We start from the raw sequence: 25,888 nt of genomic DNA, 5'->3' as shown, positions 1-25,888 counted from the left end.
AGCCAGCAGGATTTCTTTGAAGTCTTTTTTTTTTTTCTTATGGGGATTTTTAATTTCAATTAATTGTTACTTTGCGAAGCAAATATTTGGAAAACGAATGGCTTTTTGGAATGAAATGTTAGTGTAGCAATAAATTAAAGTATTAGTAAAGCAATAAATATACTGACCTCATCGCATTGCATGTTCAGTAATTGGTGTCCAGTCATCGTTTTGGAACTAAAAACAAATATTTTATATATGTAATTGATATTATGTTTTTAAAACAATGAGCTCACTTCCTTTTCGTTCATCACACAGGAAATGGGAGATCAAATTGAGAACAGTACATTGTAAGATCAGAACAATTTTAAGGTTTTCAGTTTAAAGAAGTTTTAAGGTTTTAAGGCCATGCACCTGATAGACAGACAGACAGACAGACAGTTGATAGATAGATAGATAGATAGATAGATAGATAGATAGATAGATAGATAGATAGATAGATAGATAGATAGATAGATAGATAGATAGATAGATGGATGCAGTCAGAAAATGTAGTCTCATAATAATAATAAAATGTTTAAATATAATATCAATACGCCCTTTTGTTTGCATGAGAATAGTGTTTTTATGAATCCGGCACTCCCTCCTTCTCCAACTTTTCCTGTTAAACACACTGAGGCACAAATAGAAACTTTCAGAATGCCTGGCTGACTAAACCAATAAAGATGACAAAACCAGCAGGAGAGAGGCTGGAAATGGGAGGCGGGAGGAACCGGGTCTTTCCTGCCATAATCAGAAGTCAGAGCATTTCCTGTCATTGTAGGAGCTCCAGCGCATTTACCATTCTGACACACAAACATACACACTCAACCATCTGCATTCACACATACAAGACAAAGCATAAAGATTTACAACTCTGAGGTGAGGCACTTTCACGACACACATTCCTGATGGACGAATGGAGAAACAGATCACGGCCCATTTGGCAGTAATCGACTCGCTGTGGGTTTTGATAAATATTTGATCATAAATTGCAGTGAGACTTGATAAATATTTGCCCACTGTTATCTTTCTTACTTAATTTATATATGACTTCAGTGGAGGTGATAGTTGTTATCAGATACCACAGTCACTACAGTGCTTCAAAACACTGGCAAAAACAAACAGCACTGAATGACTAAACCAAATCAAGGTTGCATGAATGCCCTGCAATGTCTGTTGTGTACTACAGAAACCAACCTGAGCCACGTCTAAGACTGCATGAGTGTGTGTCATGGCCATTTATGAATGGTGAGCAATGTGTGAATGTCACTGTACTAAAAGTTCTCAGCCTTTTTTATGAAGGAACAGTCATTTTCTTCTCTTTTATTTAAGGAAACACTGTGTTATGCAAATGCTATCAAATAACCAAAGCAAGCAAACATGTCATGATTCATGTATTGTTTGACATATGCATTGAGCAAGCTTTGACAGTGCATACAGATGAGTTCAGTCTTTACTCTTAGTCAGCCACGGAGAACAAAACTACTAGGTTGGGGCAACCCCTATAACTCCTCTCACAGGCAGCGAAGCATGCAGACCACTGCGGTCAGACTCAACCTCAGCATGCAGAAGCTGTCAGGGTTCATGCGAGTCAGGAGAGATTGTTTTCAGGGAAAAACAAGAACAGAAGTGGCTCGTGTATGTATGTATGACTTGCAAAAGAGCTCCAATTTTTCAATGAAAAGCACATGGACTACATTCCAACGTTATGTTTTTTTTTTTTTCGAAATCATTTTATTGGGAAAACTACAAAAAAAATGTACAGTACAAAGTTAACAGTCTCACACGCAATTTGTAGTGAACTGACTCCCCAAAAACAAACATTACAAATCCTGTTCTTTTTGTCTTTGTTTCCCCATTACATTCAAAAAGCTTTACTTCTGATAAAGTAGTCAAAAAAAAAAAAAAAAAAAAAAAAAAAAGGTACATAGTGCGAATCCCCTGTACCTACTATGTACAAACTAAATGTGTTCAAACTCTTCCCCGTCCAGCAAGTTTGGAAGATTCAGACCATTACCATTTCATAGGAAAGCAGAACAAACAAAAAGGCAAAACAATGCAAGGAACAGGGAGTAATAGAAAAGAAAATACAACTCAGATTGTTGCTCTAAGCCTCTATTCCTCTCCGTCAATAAGTGGTAACAACCTTCCAAGAAATTTAAATTACAAACTACATTCATTTCCTCTTGTTGCAAAACAATAACATATATGAAAATACTTTATTTGGTTAATCATAAGGCAATGTAAGATGGTGAATCCCCACAGGCACTAGGCAGTAATACTGGGGCACTTGACTGCTACATTCTCATGCACGTGGCTTCCGTGCGTTTTACATATACGTGTATATATAAAAAGAAAGAGAAAATACTTTTTGGTTAAACGATGTACTTGGGATCTTTGAAATCTGGTTTCTATGAAAATCTAAGGCTAGTACACGTTCGGACGGTCTTCTGCCAAATACAGTTTATACATTCTACAGACATATCTAAAAGGGATACGACTAAATTCTCCAAAACAACCAAAAAACCCTACTAAAAAGTAACATCCCAACAAACAGCAAAAATCACACAAACTTTTTTTAATGAACGTAAACAAGGAAACAAAATGAATGAAATAAATATCACATACAATCTCTTAAATTAAGATTTTTTTTTTTACTCATTTACAATAAAATAAAGTGAAGTAAAAAAAAAAAAAAAAAGACCAAACAAAAATATATTACTGTGAAAAGAACATACACTCCACTTTATGTAGATTAATAATGGCGATCTTAATTTAAACAATTTAAACATAGAAGAATATATATCTATTGCTTCATCATACTCGATAAATACAGTATGGACACAATTAACAATGTAGCCTATACTTTTCACAAGATAAAATAAATAAGTTAAATAGTTTATAGCCAGTTATGCACTGCTATGTAAATCACACAAATCAGCTAAAAAAAAAAATAGATATATTCAAACCATCAGCAGTGATTTCCCAACAAACCGAACGAGTTTCAAACTGCACAAACCAACCAAACCACTGGGTGGCGCCGCGAAACTGGATAAACTTTTGGAATGGAAGTACATACTTTGAAAACTAGTATACTTTTTGTCAAGGCATATTCTTGGCAAGATAGAAGGAAAATCTGAAACCACTCTGTCTTTCAAGTTAAAAAAACAAGTCTTTTGTACAAAATCTGGAAAGTAGTTGGTCCAAAAAGACCAAGAGAATGCAAAAAACTGCACCGGTGGAATGCCATCAAGCAGTTCAAACAGACTAATGCCATGTCAAGAGTCTGACAAACAAATCCACCTCCCTCGATATTAAAGTCTATTGCTGAATTGCATATCTAACGGGAGGATCGCGAGAGAAAACGAATCCAAAATTCACTAAAAAAGCGGATTAATCATCGGAAATCGACAGCCTGCTGAAGATTGGCAAACGTTTCCCGCCGTCCAGACTGGGAGACTCGGAGCCGCTGAGACTTCCGGAGGAGCTGATTGAGCCGCTAGCGTAGCTCTCCCGGTCCGAGATGCTGTCCGGCGGGCTGGGGGGCGAGTCGAACACCGGCGACTCTGACAGGCGGTGGATGGACTGCAAGTGGCCGTGGCCGTCGCCCATGATGACCTGAAGGTTCCCATAGTAACCGTTGTGCGTGTGCACGGCCAGCGGCGCAAACAGGGTTTTGAGGTCTTGGTCGGGGAAAGAGAAGGCACTGTTGCCAAGGCAACGATTTGACGAGAGAACGTCTTCGTAGAAGTTAGTGGTGCAAGAGGAACCATTGGAAGATGGTGGTGGGGGAGTGCGGGACGTGGGGCTTTCGAGAAGGGGCGAGTCGAGTTCGTGGTGGTGGTGGCTGGAGAAACCCGAGAAGCTAAGGCTGTGGTGGAGTTTCGGTCGGTCCCTGAAGGATCCCGCCGCCTGCTGGTGCTGGTGCTGCTGCCCGTAGCCGCACACCGGCTCCCCCCTGGCGGGCTTGGTGGACTCTCCCTGCATACTGTTGGCGTTGGTCGGTGCTGGTCTGCGTTCGTCGGCATTATGGATGAAGTGGCAGCGCGGGCCGTACGGACAGAAGCCGATGGTGTGGAAAGTGCGACAAGGCTCGGTTTTGTACTTTGGGTGGCGAGACAGGCTTCTTAGCTCGTGGTAGCCGTGCGCAAACTGGCACTTTTCGCCGTATTTGCACGCGCCGTTTTCCTCGAATGGCCTGCAGAGCTCCGTCTTGTAGCGGGTGGAGTTGATCTGCGAGCCTGGTTTCTGCTGCAGGATTTGCAGCTGCTGCTGGCCGCGCTCACAGCTCTCGCTGCTGTAGGCGCGGTCGCGAAACTTGTTCTCCTTATTCATAATGGCGTTCTCCTTCATGTTGCAGTAAGAGCTGGCGGGGTACTTGTTGCCGTTCGTCATGGACTCCATGTTGCTGGTGGAGTTTCGACGGAAGAATCCTGACGCGTACGAGTTGCAGTTGTTGGCGCAACTGCTGGAGGTTGTTACCGGGGCCCCGACGGCTTTCTTATCCAGCATGCTGTTAATGTGAATGGCGTTCATGTTGAGGCTCTTCTCCTGCTGTGCAGAGAGGTAGAAAGAGAAACAGTTAAAAATCAAAGAATAGTAGTTGCAAAACTATTTATGTACTCGTTTCAGCCATACATTAAGTTCTTTATACAGCTAACACTTCTCGAAACGCCTTAATAAAGTCCCAGCAGAGATAGGATACAAGTAGTTGTGGATTAAATTAGCAAAGTAACGTTACCTTGTACAGCATGTCGATGTCGTAGAAAGCGGATAGGATGGTTGCAGACATTTCTGTTTCTTCGGAAGAAGATAGTCTCAGATGATCTCTCATTTGCGGACCGACCTGGATCCTTAGGAGGATGCAAAGGTTTTAGTTTGCCACTGTCTCCGGGTTTGTGCAAGAGATACGGAATATAAAATGCTAGTCTCAGAAGTTGTCTGAAACTCAGAAAAGGAAGGTTGAGTTCCTAGATGCGTGTTTTTGTTGTTAATGTCTTCTCCCACCGTGCATTGCCGAGCCAGAACAGTAGAGTCTGCTTCACTATCCCGCACATATAAGCTCGTGGTCAGCGCGTAAAGAGGAGGAGCTCTCAAACTTACTGTGAAAGTTGTCAAAGTTACGCCCTGCTTTTCAAGTGTCGCCGGGACTCAGATCTCATTGGTCGCTCTCTGCACCCCTCGTGCAGTGCACACACTCTTTTACAGCACAACCTACAAGATTGTTTTTATACATGATTTTAAGATCAAGTGCAGTGTATTTTAAAACCAGAAAATAAATACTCTAATATAATATATACACACTATCATAGAAAATGTAAGTTTGTAAAGTTTGTAATAAACAAGTAGTAAGTTTGTAATAAAAGTAAACATATTTTATTTAGTAAAGCACAGTAACAGTTTAAAATTATATGTTCTGTGTTAATAGTTTGCTCATTAATTTGTTATTAATAGTTTTTGTTTTTTGTGCATTATAAAAAAAGTATTGCATGTCATTTGTAACAGTGGGAAATATGAATGAAAGTGTCTTAGAAGGATATACAGTCACACGCACAATGTTGTTGACTCTACACGAGATCACGCGCGCGCCTGCAGACTGGTCGCTCTGATATCAGGAAATGTTTAGTACGATTGCATAATCTAGGCCGAGAGGCCAAACTTTGAAGTTGTGCCAGATCTGATGTATGGAGTGAGAAACTATGACGTTTATCTGCACGTGACAAAGTGTTCCCCTGCTCGTTTCTTTCTCTTAATAAACAAACATACTCACATTACTTTTGCGCTGTGTCCTTTATTTAAACAGAAAATGCACACAATAAGAACATTTTACCAAGCTGCTTCGTAACATTGAAAATCAAATCCCTCCAAGAAACAAGTTAATAAAAACTATACAATACTGCCCCCTAACGGGCTCAATGCTTATCGTCGTTAAGAAAGGTTTGGGCGCCACCTACAGGCAAAAATATAACAGTAAAAAATATAATTCACTTCACAGTGCATGATGTGCTTTTCCTCCTCCAGTTCCCATTGCATATCTCTGCAGTACTATAGCATTTCAATTCCATTGTCACGGTTTCAGCAAAGCATGTCTATGAAAAACCCTCCTGATTCTGGTGAGGGGAATGGTATACGTGATTTTACCCACCCCATGTGTGGGAGGAATAGGCTGCTGACATTCCAAAATATTACATCATTTTACAGTAAAAAAAGGAACATTGCAACTACAGGTCCCTGAAGGCAGCCCAGCTGTCTACTTACCAAATGGACACCATCCTGTTGTGTTCTATTGCATCACATGCACAGTTATCTAGTTGCATAACATGCAAAATTCATTTTACAAAAAAAAGTGAAGCTGTGCATTAAATTCAACAGTTTGCTCAAATACCACAATGTGTGAAAATGTGACATTGAAAAGACAGCTGAGGAAAGTAAAACCTCTCAGATTCTCAGTATCACAAACACATTGTACAAAAATTAAAACCACATTCAAATAAGCATAATAAACTATTTACATTAAAAAAAAATTGTGGTCAAGCCTGCATGCAAACCGGAAAACCACTGTGAGATTAAAATAGATTCCTAATACAACAAAACCCCTGTGTTATGTATATTTTTCACAGTCTTCCAAGTGTTTCTAGATGACTCTGAGCGAGTGATGTTCTCTCTTTCAGCAGTGTTGTCTTGCCATACAAAATGGTGGCTGAAAACTGGAACAGCGCAGGGAGGGCTTTCATTGAACTCTGAGCAGTGAGGAAATTGCTGTTTGCAATAGCTGACAGTCGGTCCAGCTCGGTGGCTCTTACGCCAGGTGAATATGGCACTCTTAAGAGCGCAGAGAGGTGTCCGTGCAACATCCGTGCCCACAACAAAGGCTCTGCCCACAGGTTAAGATCTCCCTTCTCAAAGAGGAACTCTTCATCCTGGATAAAGAACAGAATTAAAAGAACAACCTACATTTTTAAACTAGATGTTCTCAAGAAAATGTGAGCAGTGTTTGCATGTGCACCAGTTGGCACCAAAAAGCCAGGGCTTGCTATGCAGTTGCCAAGGTGTTCTCTGTGGTTTTTAGTTCTTTGATATGCAGTATGGTGTTCTGGGTAATATCTAGGGTGTCAATAAATGAAAGCTTAGTAGCGGAAGTCCTGGTGAAAAGCTACATGCCTGCTCATATATGAATTGTTTTATATTTTTTCCATAGTCTTTAATTCAATTGTCATTCACAATGCTTCATGGGATTGTAGTTCTTTCCCTCATTACAGCTGTTAAGTAGTGTCTTGTACATTGGTATTTTTGTCCCATTTTTCAAATACCTTTTTACTTAGGGTGCATTTACACAACAAAGATATGCTTAAAACAGTTAAAAAGTTTTTCACGTACATACGACATCATTGTCAAAACGATCCCCATTCACACAGATCCGCGCAAACAACTAAAAACCCTGTATTCTGCTGCCAGGTCATTAGATGGCAATGAAACACTATAGATTGAACACATAATATGCATGTGCATGACGTCATCGTCTTCAGAGATTCACGTTTTTGTTGCATACACTTGGAGACCTTTTTCAAAAGTTTGCGTTTTCAGGCACCCAAACGATGTTGTCAAGTCAAGTCACCTTTATTTATATAGTGCTTTTTACAATACAGATTGTATCAAAGCAGCTTCACAGTGATAACATGAAAAATAATGCAACAAAGTTTGTTTCTAGAAGAAAATTGCATCATCGTCCACCTTAATTGAGGCAGATCAATAATATTGTTGAATATTAAATGGCCCCAAAAAGGCAACAGTGGCAAGGAACCAAAACTCCATCAGGTGACAGAATGGAGAAAAAAACCTTGGGAGAACCCACCAGAAAATAAGGTGGATAGGCCCATCAATTTAAGCCTATAGTATTTTCTGTTTTTTAATTTGTTAGGTTCCATTCTTGTCAATAATATATTGCATAATTTTGTGTCCTGATTCCGACACGAATGGGGGAGTCATGTGCCGAAGTTTAAAAAGAAGCTACACATGAGCAAATATAGTGATGCGTTGAAAAATTACACAAAAACAGGAAAAGTGCTCCTTACCAAATCTGGTGATTCAGCACAATTTGTATCCAATTGTTCATCTCCCAGGAGCCATTCAATCAAGTTCACCACACCATCAGCAACATGGTCCCACATCTGGAAGAGCTGGCACAAAAGACCCACCCCCATCTCCAGGGCAACCGGAGGAGAGACGGCACCCGTGGCAACACCTAGAAATGTGGCAGAACATAGAAGTCAAAAGTCTGACAGATTTTCCCTGACGCAACACAGGATTTAGCAAAATTAATGATTCTGGAAAATTCTTCCAGAAAATTCATCTGGAAATTCTTTCCATTTCAATTCTTCGTATGGAAAATTGAAATGGATCAACTTAATGAGCAACGTCAATCTTAGTCTGGTTTCTTTAGTCTCCAAAGCATTACTGGGTTTATGCAGTGGAGGTGGTGCCTTGCCACAATGAAATCTGCTCCCAATCTGAGATTTGCCAGAGCGTTGGATGTAAAGCAACAGCCTGAGATTGATGCCTCGCTCTCTTTTTGTTCTCTAGACAGCACATTTCCATCTTCCTCTGGCATGGAACCCATTTGAGAGAAACAAAACTATAACTCACAAGCAAAATGTGCAGATTGGAAACCACAACGTGCCATATGTGCACAGGCATTCAAGGTCATTTCTGACTCAAAGATCTGGGAAGTTGAATCTAAGAATAGATTTAGACGTAAGATAAGGGAAGTGAGAAAACAACAATACGGACGCCTATCCAGGACTGCAGTCGACCTCCCTTTGGCTTTAACGACCCCAGTTGTTCATGCTTCAAAGCAGTAACGTGAGAAATCTAATACAGAAAACTCCGGTTTCCCTCTGTTGCCCCCCTTCCAGAACAAAAAAATGACATGCAAATTACTTGGGTGACTTCAAAAGTCACCAGGAATTGCCAGTCAAAACCAAAAGTAAGAGCAAAGCAACACTTTTAAGGCTGCCCGCCCACCCACCCCTCCCCCAACAGAACTCTAGGAAAACACCGTCTGCACAAGAGTGAACGGATACGGCTTTCCAATGCAACCTTAAGTAGAGTGCCATGAGCTGACATTACGAGAACATGGAAAAATGTTGATTGTGTAGACTCAGAGGATGACATGGTCCTTTCTCTAAGTGATGTGTTGGGACGCCCCATCTCTTGCTTTACCGGAGTCTGATGTCAGAGGTGCTTTTCATGCATATAGGCTTTGGTGCTGGATGCCTTCCAGGGCCGAACAAACCGACACCCAGACATTAAGAAACAATAGGAAACTCAAGCTCTTTCCATTCCTTTTTTCTGTGGTTTAGCACTTCAAAAACATGATTTCTCAATCTCTTCAGTGCTTACTCAACAGGATGTTCTCTTTGTATCTGTGAAAGCGAGTGTTGTTTTTCTTTAGGATCACCTCTGATGTGTTTACTTGCATTTTGAGAACAATTTGTATTTTGAGAACAATTTGTATAAGATACAGTTCCTTTAAATTCAAAATTGTCAAAATAAATTGTACCTTTAGATGTACAACAGCTTCTCAATTGGATATCTTTGTCCATTTATCCTTAAAAGGTTCATATTTATCTATTAAGGGTACATATTACCATAGTGCACTAATATGCATGTTTTAGGGGTAGATTAGGTGCAAAGTTGTCCTTTAAGGGAACTGCTCCAGTGACAAGCTATTGTACCTCTAATGGTAAAGGTTTATATCTTTTTTTTCTGACAGTGTATACAGCAATATGTTTAAGGCCTTGCTGCACTTAATGGTATAAGTTCACCCAAAAATGAAAATGTTGTCATAATTTACTCACCCTTATGTTGTTTCACACCTGTATTTTCAGTGGACATTTTGAAAAATGTTGGTAACCAAACTGTTTTGGTGAGCATTCACTTAAAACATAAAAAGACAGACATTTTTCTAAATATCTTCATTTGTGTTCCACAGAAGAACAATAAGTGATACAGGTTGAACACAAGGGTGAGAAAATGACAGAATTTTTATTTCTCCGAACACTCCCTTTTACTTAACGTGAAGAAGCTTCTAGATCTTGGCTGTAGATGTAACAGCAGAAATGTTTGTGAGGTGTTTCGGGGCAGTTCGCCCAGCCGGTTTGTGTCTAGGCGCACACAGTTGTGCTGAGATTCCACAAGGAAGAGGAGGGCAGTTTCATTCCCGTAATCGATCTGTGGGAGTCGTGGAACTGGAACTAATTAAAAAACTTTCTGAATAATGAGAGCAAGAAGAGCTTTAGTGTGTGGCAAATCTGGGATGTGAGTAAGCGCAGCTGGGCGAGTGTCGGGTATCGGGTGTGAGGGAAGGAGGGGTGGCGGGCGAGCGAGCGGGAAGATGGCCTGGATGAATAACACCACAACCTCTCTAACTCCTTATTTACATCTGGTTCTAGCCTACCCATAATGCAACTGGGGTCTCATAGTGGGGTTGACACAGCTTTATCCCACTCTCCTAATAAATGCTTTTCAAAACCAAATTACTAAACTGAGACCCAAAAATGAAAATTGTGTCATAATTTGTCACAAATGGAACACAAAATATTACTTTCTGAAGAAAAATCTGGCTACTCTTTTCCATATAAAGAAAGTGAATCAGGATGGGAGCTGTCCAGCTGTCAAAAAAACGATTTAAGTACCATAAAAGTATCCATTTGACAATAAGTCATAAGAAGCCATTTGGTAATCTTTTCTGTTTTACAGAATAAAGCCATACAGGGTTGGAAAGACACAATTTAGATTCTATATACATATCTCATCAATGTAAATCAAGTGTTACATTGATGAAAAAGAGCTTGAAAGCAGGTAGAGATTTCAGTGCATGTGGGAATGACCACATGTACATCCGTGCATGCTCTCTCACACACATACGAGCATATTTGGACACACACCCAGAACAAGGTGCAAGAAGTCTGTGGGCAGGAAGCATTGGTGTGGGCGAGAGTGGTGTCAAGGTGCAAAAACACACACACTTTTACAGCTCTAACTTCCTTCAGACAACTACGAGAACCAAAGAATTAGAGGAAGCTCTTACCCAAACAAACACATGCAAAAAATCTCATGCGTACAAACTAAAGACAGACAAGACTGATAATCATCTTGACCAAGTATATTCTAAACATAAGGGTTCCTTAATAATGTAATTATTTAAATCACGAACAACTTTGCACAAATATAATGGTATTAATAAAAATAACAATGATAATAATAACAATAATAGTGCACTGCAGCTTACTTTCATGATTATGCCTCTGTCTGGATAGTCAGCAGCAGGCCATCGATATCAGGTGTAGCTCTGGAGACAGATATCATCTGACACATTTATGCCAAAACTGAGATGTCTGCTAGAGTTCTTTAGTGTCCTTTACATCAGCCTAACCTGTCTAACAGTAGTGTTACAGTATCACCCAGGTGTCTGCTGGTTAAAAGGCCTGGCACAGTCACATAGACCCTAAGACTGATGGAAAAAGACTCACTAATATGTGGAACCTCACAATGCTTAGAATTCTTCCTGTGTCAATAGACTGTGATTGACCATTTTTAGTGGCCTTGGCTCAGCAAGTATTGTCCAATCTTTTTATCTATAGGATTAGTAAAATTCTTCAAGAAAGATTTAGTAATCCATCCATCCATCCATCCATGGATTTTACTTCCAGAACATGTTGGTTGAGTTCTATCTACAAGCAAGGGCCAATATGCCTAAACTATTACTGCCACATACATCTGCTTTAATGACTGAGCACCCTTGCGCTACATTTGGACACTACTGGTTTAATTGATGAATGATCCACGGATCAGTTCAGACCTCTTCTTGTAATCCATTACATGAATAGCTAAGGGGCATCTACTGCTAAAGACATTACACGGACAACGCTGGAGTTAGACATGAGCTGCCTATGGTGAGAACGTCCTCAAAATGAAACCAGATGGCCAAGAACAATACCAACTGGAGTAATGCGAGCAACAAATGTTTGTTGTCGTTGCAATTTACATGTAATATAATAGTAATGGCGCTTCATATTTAAATATGGCAAGGTAAAATTATTCGCTACTGAAAAAAAAAAAAAGCATTCACATTATGATGACAACAATACATCAAGGCAACATAATTAATGGTTCGGTTTAAGGATTCAAACAAACCCTAAGCATTTAACTTTGCTGCGCAGCACAGTTTGAACTTCAGACACAAATGATGCCTCAAATCCAGGGGCTTGTTGAGTAAGGGTGTATTATTACTTTCCATGCACGTGGTCAGAATGTCATTTTTATCTGGAAGATGAAAAAATTGGTAAAAAGTCCCTTACTTGCACTGTAGCTTTTTTGACTTGGGCCAGTAAGCAACACCCTAACAATCACCCAGTCACCCTAGAAACCGCACATCAACAAGCTGGCAACCAAACACAAAACCCTAGCACTGTTGGTGGCAAAAATATTTACACTTGTTCAAGGCTACATCTCTGTAACTGAGGTGAAAGCAAACCAGTTCCTTAAAAAAAGCTGGCAAACGTGAGAAACGCGATGAGCATTTCAGGAACAGTAATTGCATTTAAAATTCTTGAACACTCCTGAGTTCCTCCCCGTGAGAATATGCTCCTATTCCCTCTTAATGCTTTTATCAGATGTACCTCTCACCCTCCTAAAAGCCTTGTCAAGTGATGCCAGGGGTTCTGATTTCCAACCTAATTTGTATTGAGATACCAGAGGAATAAAAGTGTTTAATTTGGTTTCGTGTACTGCACAACGACTTCACTGTGACGGCGAGGATAAAAAGGGCCAAGTAAAAAGCAAGAAATGTGATTACAATGAGAGATCATGTTCGAGTTACTTCATATATATTTATATATATATATATATATATATATATATATATATATATATATATATATATATATATATATTTTTATATATATATATATATATATATATATATATATATATATATGAACTGCTTCAATTAGAAAAGTGTTGAAAAATAAATTGGGGTTTGTAAGATTTTCTTTTTAACCAAAAGATAAAAATAATATTATCACAATTCAAAATAACTGTTTTCTATTTTAGATATTTTTATTTTTATTTCCATGATGGCAACAGCTGACTTTTTAGCAGACATTAGTCTTTAGTTTCAGTCATTACTTCAGTGTTCTGAAGAATCGTCACTTGATCCTTCAGAAATCATTCAAATATGATGATATGATGCACATGAAACATTTCTTTTTAACAATGTTAAAAAGCTCTGCTGAATATTTTTTTTTCTGGATTATTTGATCGATAGAGTTCAAAAGAAAAGCATTCATTGGACAATAGAAATATTTTGTAACATTATAAATGTCTTTCCTGTCACTTTTATTCAATTTAATGTGTGAAATTTGCTTAAAAAATATGAATAAAAAAAAATCTTACCCCAAACTTTTCATTTACATTTAATAGAAAGTAACATGATATAGTATTTACCGTATAGGTAATATGTATTTTTCCAACATTTTTAAACCACATTTTGCAGTTCACTTGTTTTTTGTGAATTTGTCAGGGATAATGTAGTCAAACAGTCATCAAATGCAAAATAAACCCTAATATTTTGTGATAATGACTGGCTGACTACTGATGAGGCGATTTTTATGTGACTTAAGTATACAGTTTAAAAGTCCTTAAACAAAAACATTTTCAGAATTCAGTGATCGACCAATCAGAATCAAGTGTTCCAGAGAGCCGTGTAATATGAGGTCATAAAAACTGCATGCATAACAGTTTTAGATCTTATTTAGATCAATTGCAGCAGCTGTCACGGTTTGAAAGTTCATGTCAACTACCCCAAAATGAGTAACACATTGTGGGTTGGCAACAAGAGAAGACACAAAGGATTGTTGGAAATGGCTTTCTCAGACTCTTCCCCCAACATGCTCATTTTTCTTGCCCATGTGAAGCAGGATATCAGCGCGTCAGGGAATGTGGTAATGATGTGGTTTTGATGTGACTGATTTATGGGATGAAGGTGCTGTTCCTCTCTGCATCGCTGACCCACACACCTCCATTTCAAAGGCGCAGGGCTGCCGTTCACCGCCTCTCCTCCACACCTCTCCTCTGTCGCTCCGTCATAAACAACACTGACCTCCCCCATCCCTCCAAAACACTCCCCTTCCAGCAATCTTCATCTGATCCCATTGAGTTAGTGTTGTTGTATTTGTCCTGTGTAGGCCATGTTTCCATTGATTTGAATCAATGGTCTGGGTTCAATACAAGTTAAGCACATAATTTACAGCCTGATTTAAAAAAAGCAGCAGCAAAAATCATATGTACAGTAATGTACTTACAATGGTCTAAATCGTTCTTTAAATGGTGAAACTACTTTGAGGGACTTCTGGTTATGTGTTACAGACGTAAATCCTGTAAACGAGTGAGTTTCTCTCATGCAAACAGTCCCCTTCTAATATTTGTACATGTGAAAGTTACTAGGTTTAATGGTTTTACATGGCCATTACACTGAAACATTGAGCATTACTTTTAGGTTAGCAAGATATTTTATCATACTAGTTTCAAGCTAACACATGTTTAAGTCTTGTGGATATACTTCTGAAACAGAGTGTATTTTCATGTTTATTGCCTATTTTGGTGTACTTCTATTGTGAGGGTGTCATGATAACCATATATTTTTTTAAAGATTGTCTGTAGCAGGGTTTTCCAAACTGGGGTTCTAAAATGTCAAATTTAAATAAATAAATAAATGGTTACACTTTATTTGGCAGAGTCCTTATTACAGTGTAATTATATAATTAAGTACAGAGTAATATTAATTAACATGTACTTACCATAGTAATAACAGCACATTTTGCTTGATTACATGCAACTAACCCTCAACCAAATCCTAATCCTACCCTAAACCTTTAGTAAGTATACTGTATGTAGTTGCTTAATATTACTCAGTACTTAAATATATAATTACACTGTAACAATGACACCTTAAAATAAAGTGTAACCCTTTATTTTAAGGTGTCTTTGTTACACTGTAATTATACATTTAAGTACTGAGTAATATTAAGTAACCGCATATACTGTACTTACTATAGGGTTAGGATTAGGGTTTGGTTTAGGGTTAGTTACATGTAATTATGCATAATTTACTGTTATAACTACTATGTAACATGTAACAAGGGCACTGCAAAATAAAGTGTTACTAAATAAATCAACAAATCCAATCAAAATAAAACGCTAAAATGAAATACTGTGTTTGTTTATCTACATGTCATATGACCATTAACCAACACCAGAGAATATGTGAATGTGTTAAATTATTGATATATTTAATGGTAACTATTATGTTTTTTTACTGTTTTTATTTTATTTTAAAGAGACATGAACTAAAACAGAGTGTTCCAGGAAGAGAAAAGAGGTTAAAAGAGTGTGTACAGTGTGAGAAAGACTTTAAATCATATAAATGTATTTTAGCAGACCCCGAAAATAAAATTATGAACTTGTAAAATAGCATAATATGGGCACTTTCACCTAAAAATTCGGGAGGTACCTGTACTTGACGTCAAAGGGGTTTGGCTTACAAAACAGCTAGGAAACCAATCAGTGCTGCTGATAGAGCTTAACTTGCACTGAACCCAGAACATACTTTTAATATGAGTATGTCTGTGTGTACCTGTGTTGTGCAAATGGGTTGGTATGTAGCAGGTGAAGTCAGCCGCCCCGTCCCTGACGTCCTGATCTTCGTCCTGTAGTAATGTAAACAGACACTTCCATAGCGCCACAGTGTGTGTGATACCTAGAAAAAACAAACACACACTGTAAGCTTCAGTTTAGATTCCTGCATTCTTGTTCTTGTCCACAGATGTACACTCACCCAGAGGCAAAGCTGGCGCCGTCAGTAAGGTGGGGACGGCCTTCACCAGCACCTCAGCTGACATGAGTTTGACTTCTGCAGGTTGTTCTTCACCACAGCTCTGCAGGACCAGCGCCCCCCATCTGCTCAGACAGACCACTGCAGCCTCACTGAGCTCCTGCTTTTTAACACAACCACATTACTGAAGGAAGATCAGCCATAACGCACAACTAAGTTGCTACTGTGGTGATACCACAGTACAGTGACATATCAGATGGTAATGCCTTTGTACTTTGATGTATATCATATTACTGCATTGACAAAGATACACAAGATACTTCAAGGTGATTCATCTGATCAAAATCGGTACAATCTTTTTTTTTTACTATTTTGAGTTTATTTTTGCACTGATGCCAAACTTACCATTTACTTGTTATATGCAAAATATGATAACACATTTTTTTATTGAATTTCCAACAAACTATGGAAATTACTTTTACATTACTTTTACATTTTTTTTTGTTGTGAAAAACATTTTTTAAGGATTATTTGATGAATTGAAAGTAAAAATCTTTTATAACATTATAAATATCTTTACTGTCACTCTAGATCAATTTAATGCTTCCGTGCAGAATAAAAGTATTAATAAAATAAATAAATAATTTGAACGGTAGTGTAACTGCTTTTATGTCTTTATGCCATTGAAATGACACTGTCAACTAAGAAAAATGATCTTGGAGGCCATAAACCTCAGTCGCCCCCCCTCTCCCTCATCACAGTTAGCGGCTAATCGTCCAACGAACATTCACAAACATTTCAACGACCAACAAACAACGTTAACAGCTCTTAAAAACTTTCCAGAGCCTGTGGTAAAGTTAAAGCACATATGCTCTTTTTTTCTCAGGGATTGCCTTGTTTGTAGTGAGATGTGGCGGAATGTTAAGCCGCTATAAGGTTAAGTATCTGTAATCTGCTCCAGTCTAGACAGAGTGTCCAGTTAAACATGCTTGAGTCAGTCTGAAAACTTCCTACACAATGCTTCTCTCTTTCCTTTCTTAACTCTTGTTTCTTTTCTTCTTCCTTACCTGCAGTGTTGATTCAGCCAGGTGCACCACCAGTCGAGAAGTTAGGGAGAGAGTGGCACAGTAGAGCTCCACACTGAAACACACAGAAGAACATGTGCATACTTCAATCCATAACCAAAAACAAGAAGAAGGGCTGGGAGATGCAACTAAAAAAACATTGATCAAGTCTAGAATGATAAGGGTCCCACACTTTTAGACCAATGAATTTCCTAGAATTAGAAATAATTTTACAGAGATGACCAAGCAAATTTCTATTTCTTCTATTTATATGTGAGATACCAATGTTTTGAATGAATTTTTTTTAAACAATTGTACTTATTATTGTACAAATGTTTCTCTACACAAGCACTCAAAAAGAGCAGAACGTTTTCTCATTTTCATGAACTTTCCAGGACTGAAATAACCATTTTTAATTTTCCTGATTTTTCCATGACCATCCGGACCTTGATCAAAAATGCTGTCTGATCATGAACTGAAAACATACAATTGAAAACAACCGCCAGCCCGAGTCTAGAGGGGCTGTTTTCCTAACTTGATCTCAGAACAGGTGTAATCCAGCATGTGTTGTCCAACAGAACACGGCTCCCAAAATACACTGAGCAAATGTGCCATTACACAACACTGCAAGTGTCCCACTGCATTACACAATTGCAAAGACACCGCAAGTATTATGGTGTTGCTTAAATCACAGGACGACTGCTACAAAAGACACATATCATGTCACACTGTACAAATAACAATACGGCGTGAAGCGTTTCCCAACACTGAACTTAAGAGGAGAGATTGAAAGCGTATGAGCGTTGCAGGGAGCAGGAGTCTTTGTAATGTAATACCGACGACCTGTCCACTGTTCACTGGGATGTGAAGGTGTCTGTTATTCTGAGGCCCCTACAGGCAACTAGAAGTAAAAAACAACAGACCAACTGCACCTGCTGCTACATAAACACATATTAAGACATGCACACAACCTCCAAGCATGTACATACCCACAAATTATAGGGAATAACCCTATGTAAAGGTATATGAACACACTCTCTCAATTGAAAGCACAGGTAGCTGCGGCCCTTTAATGTGTAAATCAATCTCTTTCCCACTCTGCCGTAGGTATGAAAGGATGATTGATGTACACGGGGCGGCTGGCGACCACAGGTATGTGTGGTTTCTTTTGTAGTCGGAGCCCACATCTGAAGCCATTACGCTTCCCGCTAACAGCGCTAGCCACTCAACAGAGTACCTCTCGTCTCCCCAGAGGGATATACACCACCCCAAACCACTGCTTCAACAATGAGGAGGTTTGTTGGAGTCCACAGCTGCTGAGAACATGCTGTGTTTTTAGGGTGTCGGTGCAATGTTTTATGCAATATTAATAGTTTAAATTTGGTGTGGATCTTTCTGCACAACTGGATGCAAATGTAAAAAAATTACGATTATGCCTCAATCCCTAAAGGTGCGTTCACACATTTACCACTGTTTGGTGAATTTTCATAGGCGAAATCTGGTGATTTCAGTTCAGTTCGATCAGGAATTTCATGTGAAGGTTACAGATTGCCCCATGCAGATTTCGCTCGTGTTCAAGTTGGTCACGTAAATTCGCCACTTTGACCAACAGAAAGCTGCTTATTTTGAAATTGACTTCTGTGTGAGCTGTGCCTCATACATGCTACACTACTTACAATATACAGGTAAAGTATACATGGACATGAACTTTATTGACATCCCATTCTTAATCCGTAGAGTTTAACATGGAGTTGCAGCTACCCACCGTTTGTAGCTATAACAGTTTAAACTCTTCTGGGAATTGTTGACCATTCCTCTAGAAGCACATTAGTGAGGTCAGGCACTGATGTTGGACGAAAAGGCCTGGCTCGCAGTCTCCGCTCTAATTCATCCCAAAGGTGTTCTATCGAGTTGAGGTCAGGACTCTGTGCAGGCCAGTCAAGTTCCTCCACACCAAACTCACTCATCCATGTCTTTATGGACCTTGCTTTGTGCACTGGAGCACAGTCATGCTGGAACAGGAAAGGGCCATCCCCAAACTGTTCCCACAAAGTTGGGAGCATGAAATTGTCCAAAATGCCTTGATATGCTGAAGCATTAAGAGTTCCTTTCACTGGAACTAAGGGGCCAAGCCCAACCCCTGAAAAACAACCCCACACCATGACCCCCCCCCTCCACCAACACTTTACACTTGGCACAATGCAGTGAGGCAAGTACCGTTTTCCTGGCAACCGCCAAACCCAGAATCGTCCATCGCATTTTTAGACAGAGAAGCGTGATTCGTCACTCCAGAGAACACGTCTCCACTGCTCTAGAATCCAGTGGCAGCGTGCTTTACATCACTGCATCCGACACTTTGCATTGCACTTGGTGATGTAAGGCTTGAATGCAGCTGCTCGGCCATGGAAACCCATTCCTTGAAGCTCTCTACATACTGTTCTTGAGCTAATCTGAAGGCCACATGAGGTTTGGAGGTCTGTATTGACTCTACGGAAAGTTGGTGACTTCAACGCACTGTGCGCCTCAGCATGCGCTGACCCCGCTCTGTGATTTTACATGGCTTACCACTTCGTGGCTGAGTTGCTGTGAATTCAAGCGTGTTATAATACCACTAACCACTAAAAGTTGACCGTGGTATATTTAGTAGTGAGGAAATTTCACGAATGGACTTATTGCACAGATGGCAACCTATCACGATACCACGCTTGAATTCACTGAGAAGCAGTCTGCGTGCCTAGGTGCTTGATTTTATACAACTGTGGCCATGGAAGTGATTGGAACACCTGAATTCAATGATATGGAGGTGTGTCCCAATACTTTTGGCAATATAGTGTACATTAGATCATTTTTGCATTGAAATTTTGCTAATGTAAACCACATCTGCCATTGTTTGCACTAGTGGTCAACTGATGTCCTACGTTGTTGCTGATATGAACAGAGTCCGACGGTCAATACAATGCTGTGATATACTGTAGGCTACATAATACAATTTAATAACAGCAAATTAGATATACCAATAATGGATATAATGTGATAGGCTGAAACCCTACTTGCTAAATATTACTGGAGATTTGGGCTTGTTTAGATTTCCATGATTATCATTGAAACAGGACCAACCTAGCATAAATTATAGTAGTTCATCCACTAATACAATTTGTATTAGTGGATGACTCGAAGTCAATGGGTTTTTTGTCATTGTCTCGAAGTCAATGGGTTTTTTAAGGTCTATGGTTAACTCAAGCTCAAGATATTTTAATTTTGTTCTATGAAAAAAATATACCAGTAACCACCCCTTTTTAATTTTCTACCTGTAATTTATAGTCTAACTTTAGCTCTTTATTTTTAAAAAAAAATTTTTTTTACTTCTGCCCATTTTAATTAGGCTTCAAAATTCATAAAATGTTTGTTAATTTATGAAGACTATCATGATGAACAAAACGTGTAAGAATCATTAGCTTTTGTTGGTCACAGAACTTATTTTCTGCAATCATTTAAGTCAATGGAAAAAATATAGATAATACAGTTTGATCTATATGGTTCACCTGTGTGTAGAGGTCTCAAGCAGTGTGAGGAGATGCTCTAGAACCTCCTGACAGCTCAAAGACATCATCCCATCTCTCCAGGGCAGCAGGGAAGAAAGTGGGAGAACAGCAAGAACTTGCAAAACCTGTGAAACACCAAGAGAAATGGTGACTTTAGTCAGGGTAGACACACTATTATACTGCTTTTCACAAAACAAGCTGTATTTTCTAAGTTGCATTGTTTGAACGATAAAAGAGATTCCAACAGTACAACCCACTGAAAAGACTGCATATCGATCATGCACAGCCTCATTTTCTGTTTCATGTCAAAATAAATATGGCATCTAACCTGACTAATCATATACAAAGAGCAGGAGACATAAAATGTGCTGAAGTCTGTCTAGAATGTTTTGTGAATATTTCCATTTGCCAACCACACTTTTCAACCCATATTCCTTTCATCCATATGAACATTCCCTTATTCCACCCTCCTGTCTGTCAGTAACATTCCTCCCTCCCCGTCCATCCATCTATCCCTCCATCCCCCTGCACATAAAACACATCTGGTTCAGCTCTGGCCCTCGGGTTTCCCCCCAAACACTCGCCTCAGAAGAGCGAGGGAGTTAACGGAAGACTTGTTTTTCTTCTCCTCAGACCCCCACCGTCTTTCCTTTCTTTTAACGTGACAGGCCTGATAGCTCATAGAGGTTTGTTGACATTATTTAGACTTATTTGGTTGATTATTATTTCTTGGAGTGCACAAAGCCTTAAATAAGTATATTTTTAATGGTTTTCTATGGCATCCTTACTTGATTACATTATAGTCTTTTATATTTTGGTCCTGGAATACCCCCAGCACTGCACAGTTTAGATGTTTCCATAATCAAAAACAGTTGATTTAACTCATCAGTAAAGATTCCAAGACCTCAGATGGGTGTGTTAGATAAGAGAAATATCCAAAATGTGCAGTGTTGGGGGTACTCCAGGACTGGGGTTGGGAACACTGCATTAAATTATATTGAAGTACATGATGAAACCAGTGTGGATTTAGTCATAAGACGATATGTGAAAATGAATATTTTCAGAACAGATTTAAGCACTAGGCTTTAGTTCAGAGTCGCAGTTCAATGCATATTTTGTTATTAGTGTAGCCACTTGAGCCCATAGAGGAAATTAGCCTAACTTTCCTAGTCACTTCCCAGAATGCTTTGGTGGAACAGACGACTTACCTTGGAAACCGGGCCATATCGAAAGTCTAGAGCCTAACAGCAGGACTTTAAACATTAACAGTTGGCCAATAAAACAGCTTTTAAGAACACACACACACGCACGCGCACGCGCACGCGCACGCGCACGCGCACGCGCACGCGCACGCGCACGCGCACGCGCACACGCACACGCACACGCACACGCACACGCACACGCACACGCACACGCACACACACACGCACACACACACACACACACACACACACACGCGCACACACACGCGCACACACGCGCACACACACACACAGAGAAAAACATGCATCCCAGACACAAACGCCAGAAAAGCCAATTCCCGTCAGTTTGAACATTTCTTAATGATAGAAACAGCAAAACAGGAGGGTAATTGATGGTTGGTTGAGTGTTTATGAGGAATTGAAACATGAGCCCTTTTTCTAAACAGGAAACCGCCTGCCATTTCACTTTGCAGGGCCAAAGAAATTTGTGTGTATGGAGTGAATGGTAATTAAATGACATTCAGCCGGTTTCATTCAGATACAGTTGTTAGTAGCTCTTGTCCAGCAGGTTTTTACAGTGTAGACGTTTATTCAGCTAATCAGAGAATCCCTGTACAAAGGAATGTCATTTCTACAGCTGAATTCACAAATCTCAGGGCCACAGAGTTCTGTGATCAGTGTTTTTATGAATTTCAACATGGTGAAAAGAACAATACAAAAGTTTCGGCTGCTAACCTGCATCAAGTTTGATTCACAAAAATTGAGATCCGCAAATCAAACTTGATTATTTTTCTAGTAATATTACAGTTTACATTTTTTCAAAAAAAATGGACAAGCTTTCTTGTTATATTTTGTAAAGTGTTTTATAGTGTTTGTTGTAAGGTTTTGGGGAGTATGTAAAAAGTTTTGTTAGGTTTCCGAATAATTTGTAAAGTTTCTTGTAAATAATTGTAATACTATCAAATTAAAAGTTATACTAGTACATTTTAATGGTGTAATCATTTTTGGTCGTGTAAGAAATACACTTATTTTGATGTGTTGAGTAACACTAGCTAACTGTAGTGTGTTATTCGATTACATATAAAGTTAAATAATTTTAATTGTAATAAATTGCAATTTCATCAATATAGATGCATAATTACAAATAGATTTAAAACATGACATACAAGTTTCAACAGAAAGGACATTACAGTATATTTTAGTTAACCATACATGCTTGTCAGTACACTGGGCAGTACACTTGAATCTTATTTCTAAGACAATAGAAGTATTTCAAATACAATAGAAATTACATACAGTATAGAGATTCGGCTAATTTAATTTAAAACAATACATTTTCATTTAATTGCAATAAACATGCAATTAAGTTTCCAAAAGCATTACACTAAGTGGCTATATTCATATTCATTCACTTAACTATATTCTTTTAAAGTATTTTATTTCTGTACGCTGATAAAATTGGTCTAGAAACAATTTCCACTCAGAAATTGCTGGTGAATTTCACAATTAAAATGATAAAGCAAGACTGTTTCAAGATGTAACACAAATTGTGTCGTTTTTGTTAAAGTTCTTTTAGTTTAAAAGTTTTGTAAAGTTGCAGGTTTTTTGCAAGTTTTTTTTATATTGTGTGGTAGTTTCTTTATGTTATTTTTTTGCAGTGTGTTTTATAAGTTGTGTAGAGTATGACAACACAAAAGGGTGGTTTCCTCACCTTGGCTTGACACCCCGGGTATGTCTCATGAAGGGCCAAAGAGGTTAGGCTGGACACACTGAGTTCAAAGGGCAAGGGTCCCTGACCACAATGCTGAGACTTGTCCTCTGTCCTCTTAAGTCTCTTGAGGAACTGTTCCAGGGCAAACAGACGAACCTCATAGTGTGGGCACTGTAGCAGCCGTTCCAGGAGGTCTCTCTGAAACCCGGCAGCCTCAGGACATTCCCAGAGGTGAGGTGATTCCACACAGACACTGATGGCTATGTGAGCCAGACTCTGCAGGTACTGTGTGGCTCCAGGGACTGAGAGGTCTATGTCGTCGGGTCCCTGAGGGGCCATAAGTTCTGAGGCCATAAGAATGTGCAGAGTTTCCTCACGTAGTTTCTTCAGCGGAGACTCTATGAACGTAGACAATGAATGTACTCCATTAGTTGTGAGAGAAGATATATTCTAAAATTAAAGCATAATTTATCTTAGGTGACATATCAAAGTGTACAATGCAATAAGAGAACTACTTTGACTGGCGTTTATTAGTGAAAGATGATCAACCTTTGAACTTGCACTACTAAATATTGATTCAGCTTCACTATGACATCACTATATGCTCTGCTGAAAGGCACCCTGGGAAATACAAGTGCTTCAGAGCCTCAAACATACTATTTTCCTTATTAAATTATGATGAACACAATATTCTTCTGAAGGCTAAATAAAGCCCACTTCTCCATCCAAGAAGTTCCAATGACCCATTCCAACTCCCACAATGCAACCCAATCCGGCATTGCACATGATTCAACAAGGAGTGGACCAGAGGGAAGGGCCATACTGCATTCCCCAAGAGACGGGCCCGGTTACCGTGACACCAGAGCATGAAAAGAGCCCTCGTACGCTTCTCGGAGCATGCTCAGATTGACCTAAAGCATCGAGTGTGTGGTGCACTCTAATTTAGCAGAGTGTGAGAGGGGATTTTGTATGTGTGTATACTTGCCTGTCTCTTTAGGGCATGGACATTGCTCAACACCTGTTTCAACGATGTTAATTGTTGACATGTTCACACAGACCCGGACCATTATTATAAGAAGGGGGTGATGGGAAGGCATGTTTAAAACCAGGGTGGAGATGTTGACAAATGTTTGTAGTGATGAGAAGAGGAATATCTAATCTAATGTGGAAAATACCTCATCACCAGAACCCTGACACAGACATCGGCAACATAACGTCAACCCAAGAAACAGACAGCAAGTTATTTAAAGAGTCAGTCATTTATCATATATAAATTTACACATGCTTTTGCTCATGTTTTCTTGCTTCACTCAGTCACAGGCACAAACATCTGTAGACAATATGTTCCTTCAAAATCGTCCAAAGTCAGTCTATTAAAAGTGGACCATGTACACATTTGATAGACTATTACTATTGCAATTTGTGTCTAATGCTCACCAAGGCTGCATTTATTTGATAAAAATTACAGTAAAAATAGTAATATTAAGTATTATAAAATATAAGTACAATTTAAACTGCTTTTTGTTTAAATGTTTTATTTATTACTGTGATGGCAAAGCTACATTCTCAGCATCATTACTCCAGTCTTCAGTGCCACACGAAATCATTCAGAAATTGTAACATGCTGATTTGCTGCTCAAGAAAGATTTCTTATTATCAGTGTTAAAAACAGTTGTGATACTAGCATTCTAGCAATTTATCGTTTCGCAAACTTAAATGTATTCATACAAAATTGATTACAAAGGTTTGGCAATTTTCAAAGAGGCTAGCTTTGAAAGCATAAGATTCCACCCTCGCAAAGCCACGCCTCCTACAAAACACGTGAATGTGTACAGCAAGGAAAAGCGTCACGAGACAAGAGACGGCGTTAAACTACCTCATGTCTCAGAGCACAAAACAATACAATAATAATGAACGAACAACTTAAAGAGCACTGTCCAGTACCACCTGACTGCTGCAGATAAATTGCCATTGAAACGCATAAATTCGAGTCACGAACCGCTCCGGATATACTATTATTACTATTACAGTAGTTATGGCGTGAACGCAACATAAGCTCGTTGTTTTGGTTCAGGAGGAACCATAGCATGAAACGCACTAAAGATGTGAAATGCCTGCGAGAGCAGGGTGTGCGGAGATATGAAAATACATAGGTTGACATGCAGGTAGGATTTTATGGTCCTGCACCTTCCACAGATATATGTGTACAGTAAATGTGTGTATATACAGTATATACACACATTTAGACCACTTAACTTAGTGTTTGCAATCAGGATGGGAAGAGACTTTCAACCAGCATAACAAAACACGTTTCTGGAACAAATCACCTACCCTGCTTTTAAAATATTATTTTCATATTTAAAGGGGTCCTATTATGTCCTTTTACAAAGTCTTGATTTAGTTTTTGGCGTGTACTAGAATATGCTTTCATGCTTGATTGTTCAAAAAACACATTA

General features: G+C 39.0%; 2 protein-coding genes across 7 annotated transcripts in view; both read right to left on the bottom strand.

Annotated features, from left to right (window-relative positions):
- Positions 1–1,719: 1,719 nt before the first annotated feature.
- On the bottom strand, positions 1,720–5,098 carry LOC309486981 (mRNA decay activator protein ZFP36L2-A-like). Of its 2 annotated transcripts, none has more exons than XM_082154515.1 (2): positions 4,763–5,098; positions 1,720–4,572 (listed from the first exon to the last, which is right to left on the bottom strand). In XM_082154515.1, exons 1-2 carry the CDS (start codon positions 4,853–4,855, stop codon positions 3,415–3,417), a joined length of 1,251 nt encoding a protein of 416 aa, XP_082010641.1. In that variant the 5' UTR covers positions 4,856–5,098; the 3' UTR covers positions 1,720–3,414. The 2 variants fall into 2 exon arrangements, with proteins under 2 accessions (XP_082010641.1, XP_082010640.1); XM_082154514.1 differs by having other exon boundaries at positions 1,720–4,575; positions 4,763–5,094.
- A 698-nt stretch (positions 5,099–5,796) lies between these two features.
- thada (THADA armadillo repeat containing) overlaps positions 5,797–25,888 on the bottom strand; it is a 108,968-nt gene continuing 88,876 nt past the window's right edge. For 4 of the 5 annotated variants that reach the window (XM_082154402.1, XM_082154404.1, XM_082154405.1 and 1 more), the window contains 7 exons: positions 23,433–23,830; positions 20,520–20,644; positions 16,981–17,053; positions 15,917–16,076; positions 15,716–15,838; positions 8,094–8,263; positions 5,797–6,941 (listed from right to left, as the gene is read on the bottom strand). In XM_082154402.1, the coding sequence (XP_082010528.1) occupies positions 6,636–6,941; positions 8,094–8,263; positions 15,716–15,838; positions 15,917–16,076; positions 16,981–17,053; positions 20,520–20,644; positions 23,433–23,830 (1,355 nt within the window). In that variant the 3' untranslated portion in view covers positions 5,797–6,635. The remainder of the gene's footprint in view (positions 6,942–8,093; positions 8,264–15,715; positions 15,839–15,916; positions 16,077–16,980; positions 17,054–20,519; positions 20,645–23,432; positions 23,831–25,888) is intronic. The other variant, XM_082154403.1, reaches the window with a different exon arrangement.

Source organism: Leuciscus leuciscus (assembly GCF_965113295.1).
Source record: "Leuciscus leuciscus genome assembly, chromosome: 22".
Taxonomy (NCBI): domain Eukaryota; kingdom Metazoa; phylum Chordata; class Actinopteri; order Cypriniformes; family Leuciscidae; genus Leuciscus; species Leuciscus leuciscus.
Note: the sequence above shows the minus strand (reverse complement) of the source record. Positions and strands in the feature narration are given on the sequence as shown.

Bases quoted from the DNA above. Each gene is read 5' to 3' on its own strand.
- LOC309486981 (XM_082154514.1), bottom strand. From the start codon at position 4,855: ATGAGAGATCATCTGAGACTATCTTCTTCCGAAGAAACAGAAATGTCT. The intron at 4,576-4,762 runs GTAACGTTACTT...CTCTCTGCACAG, and splicing joins ACATCGACATGCTGTACAAG to CAGGAGAAGAGCCTCAACAT.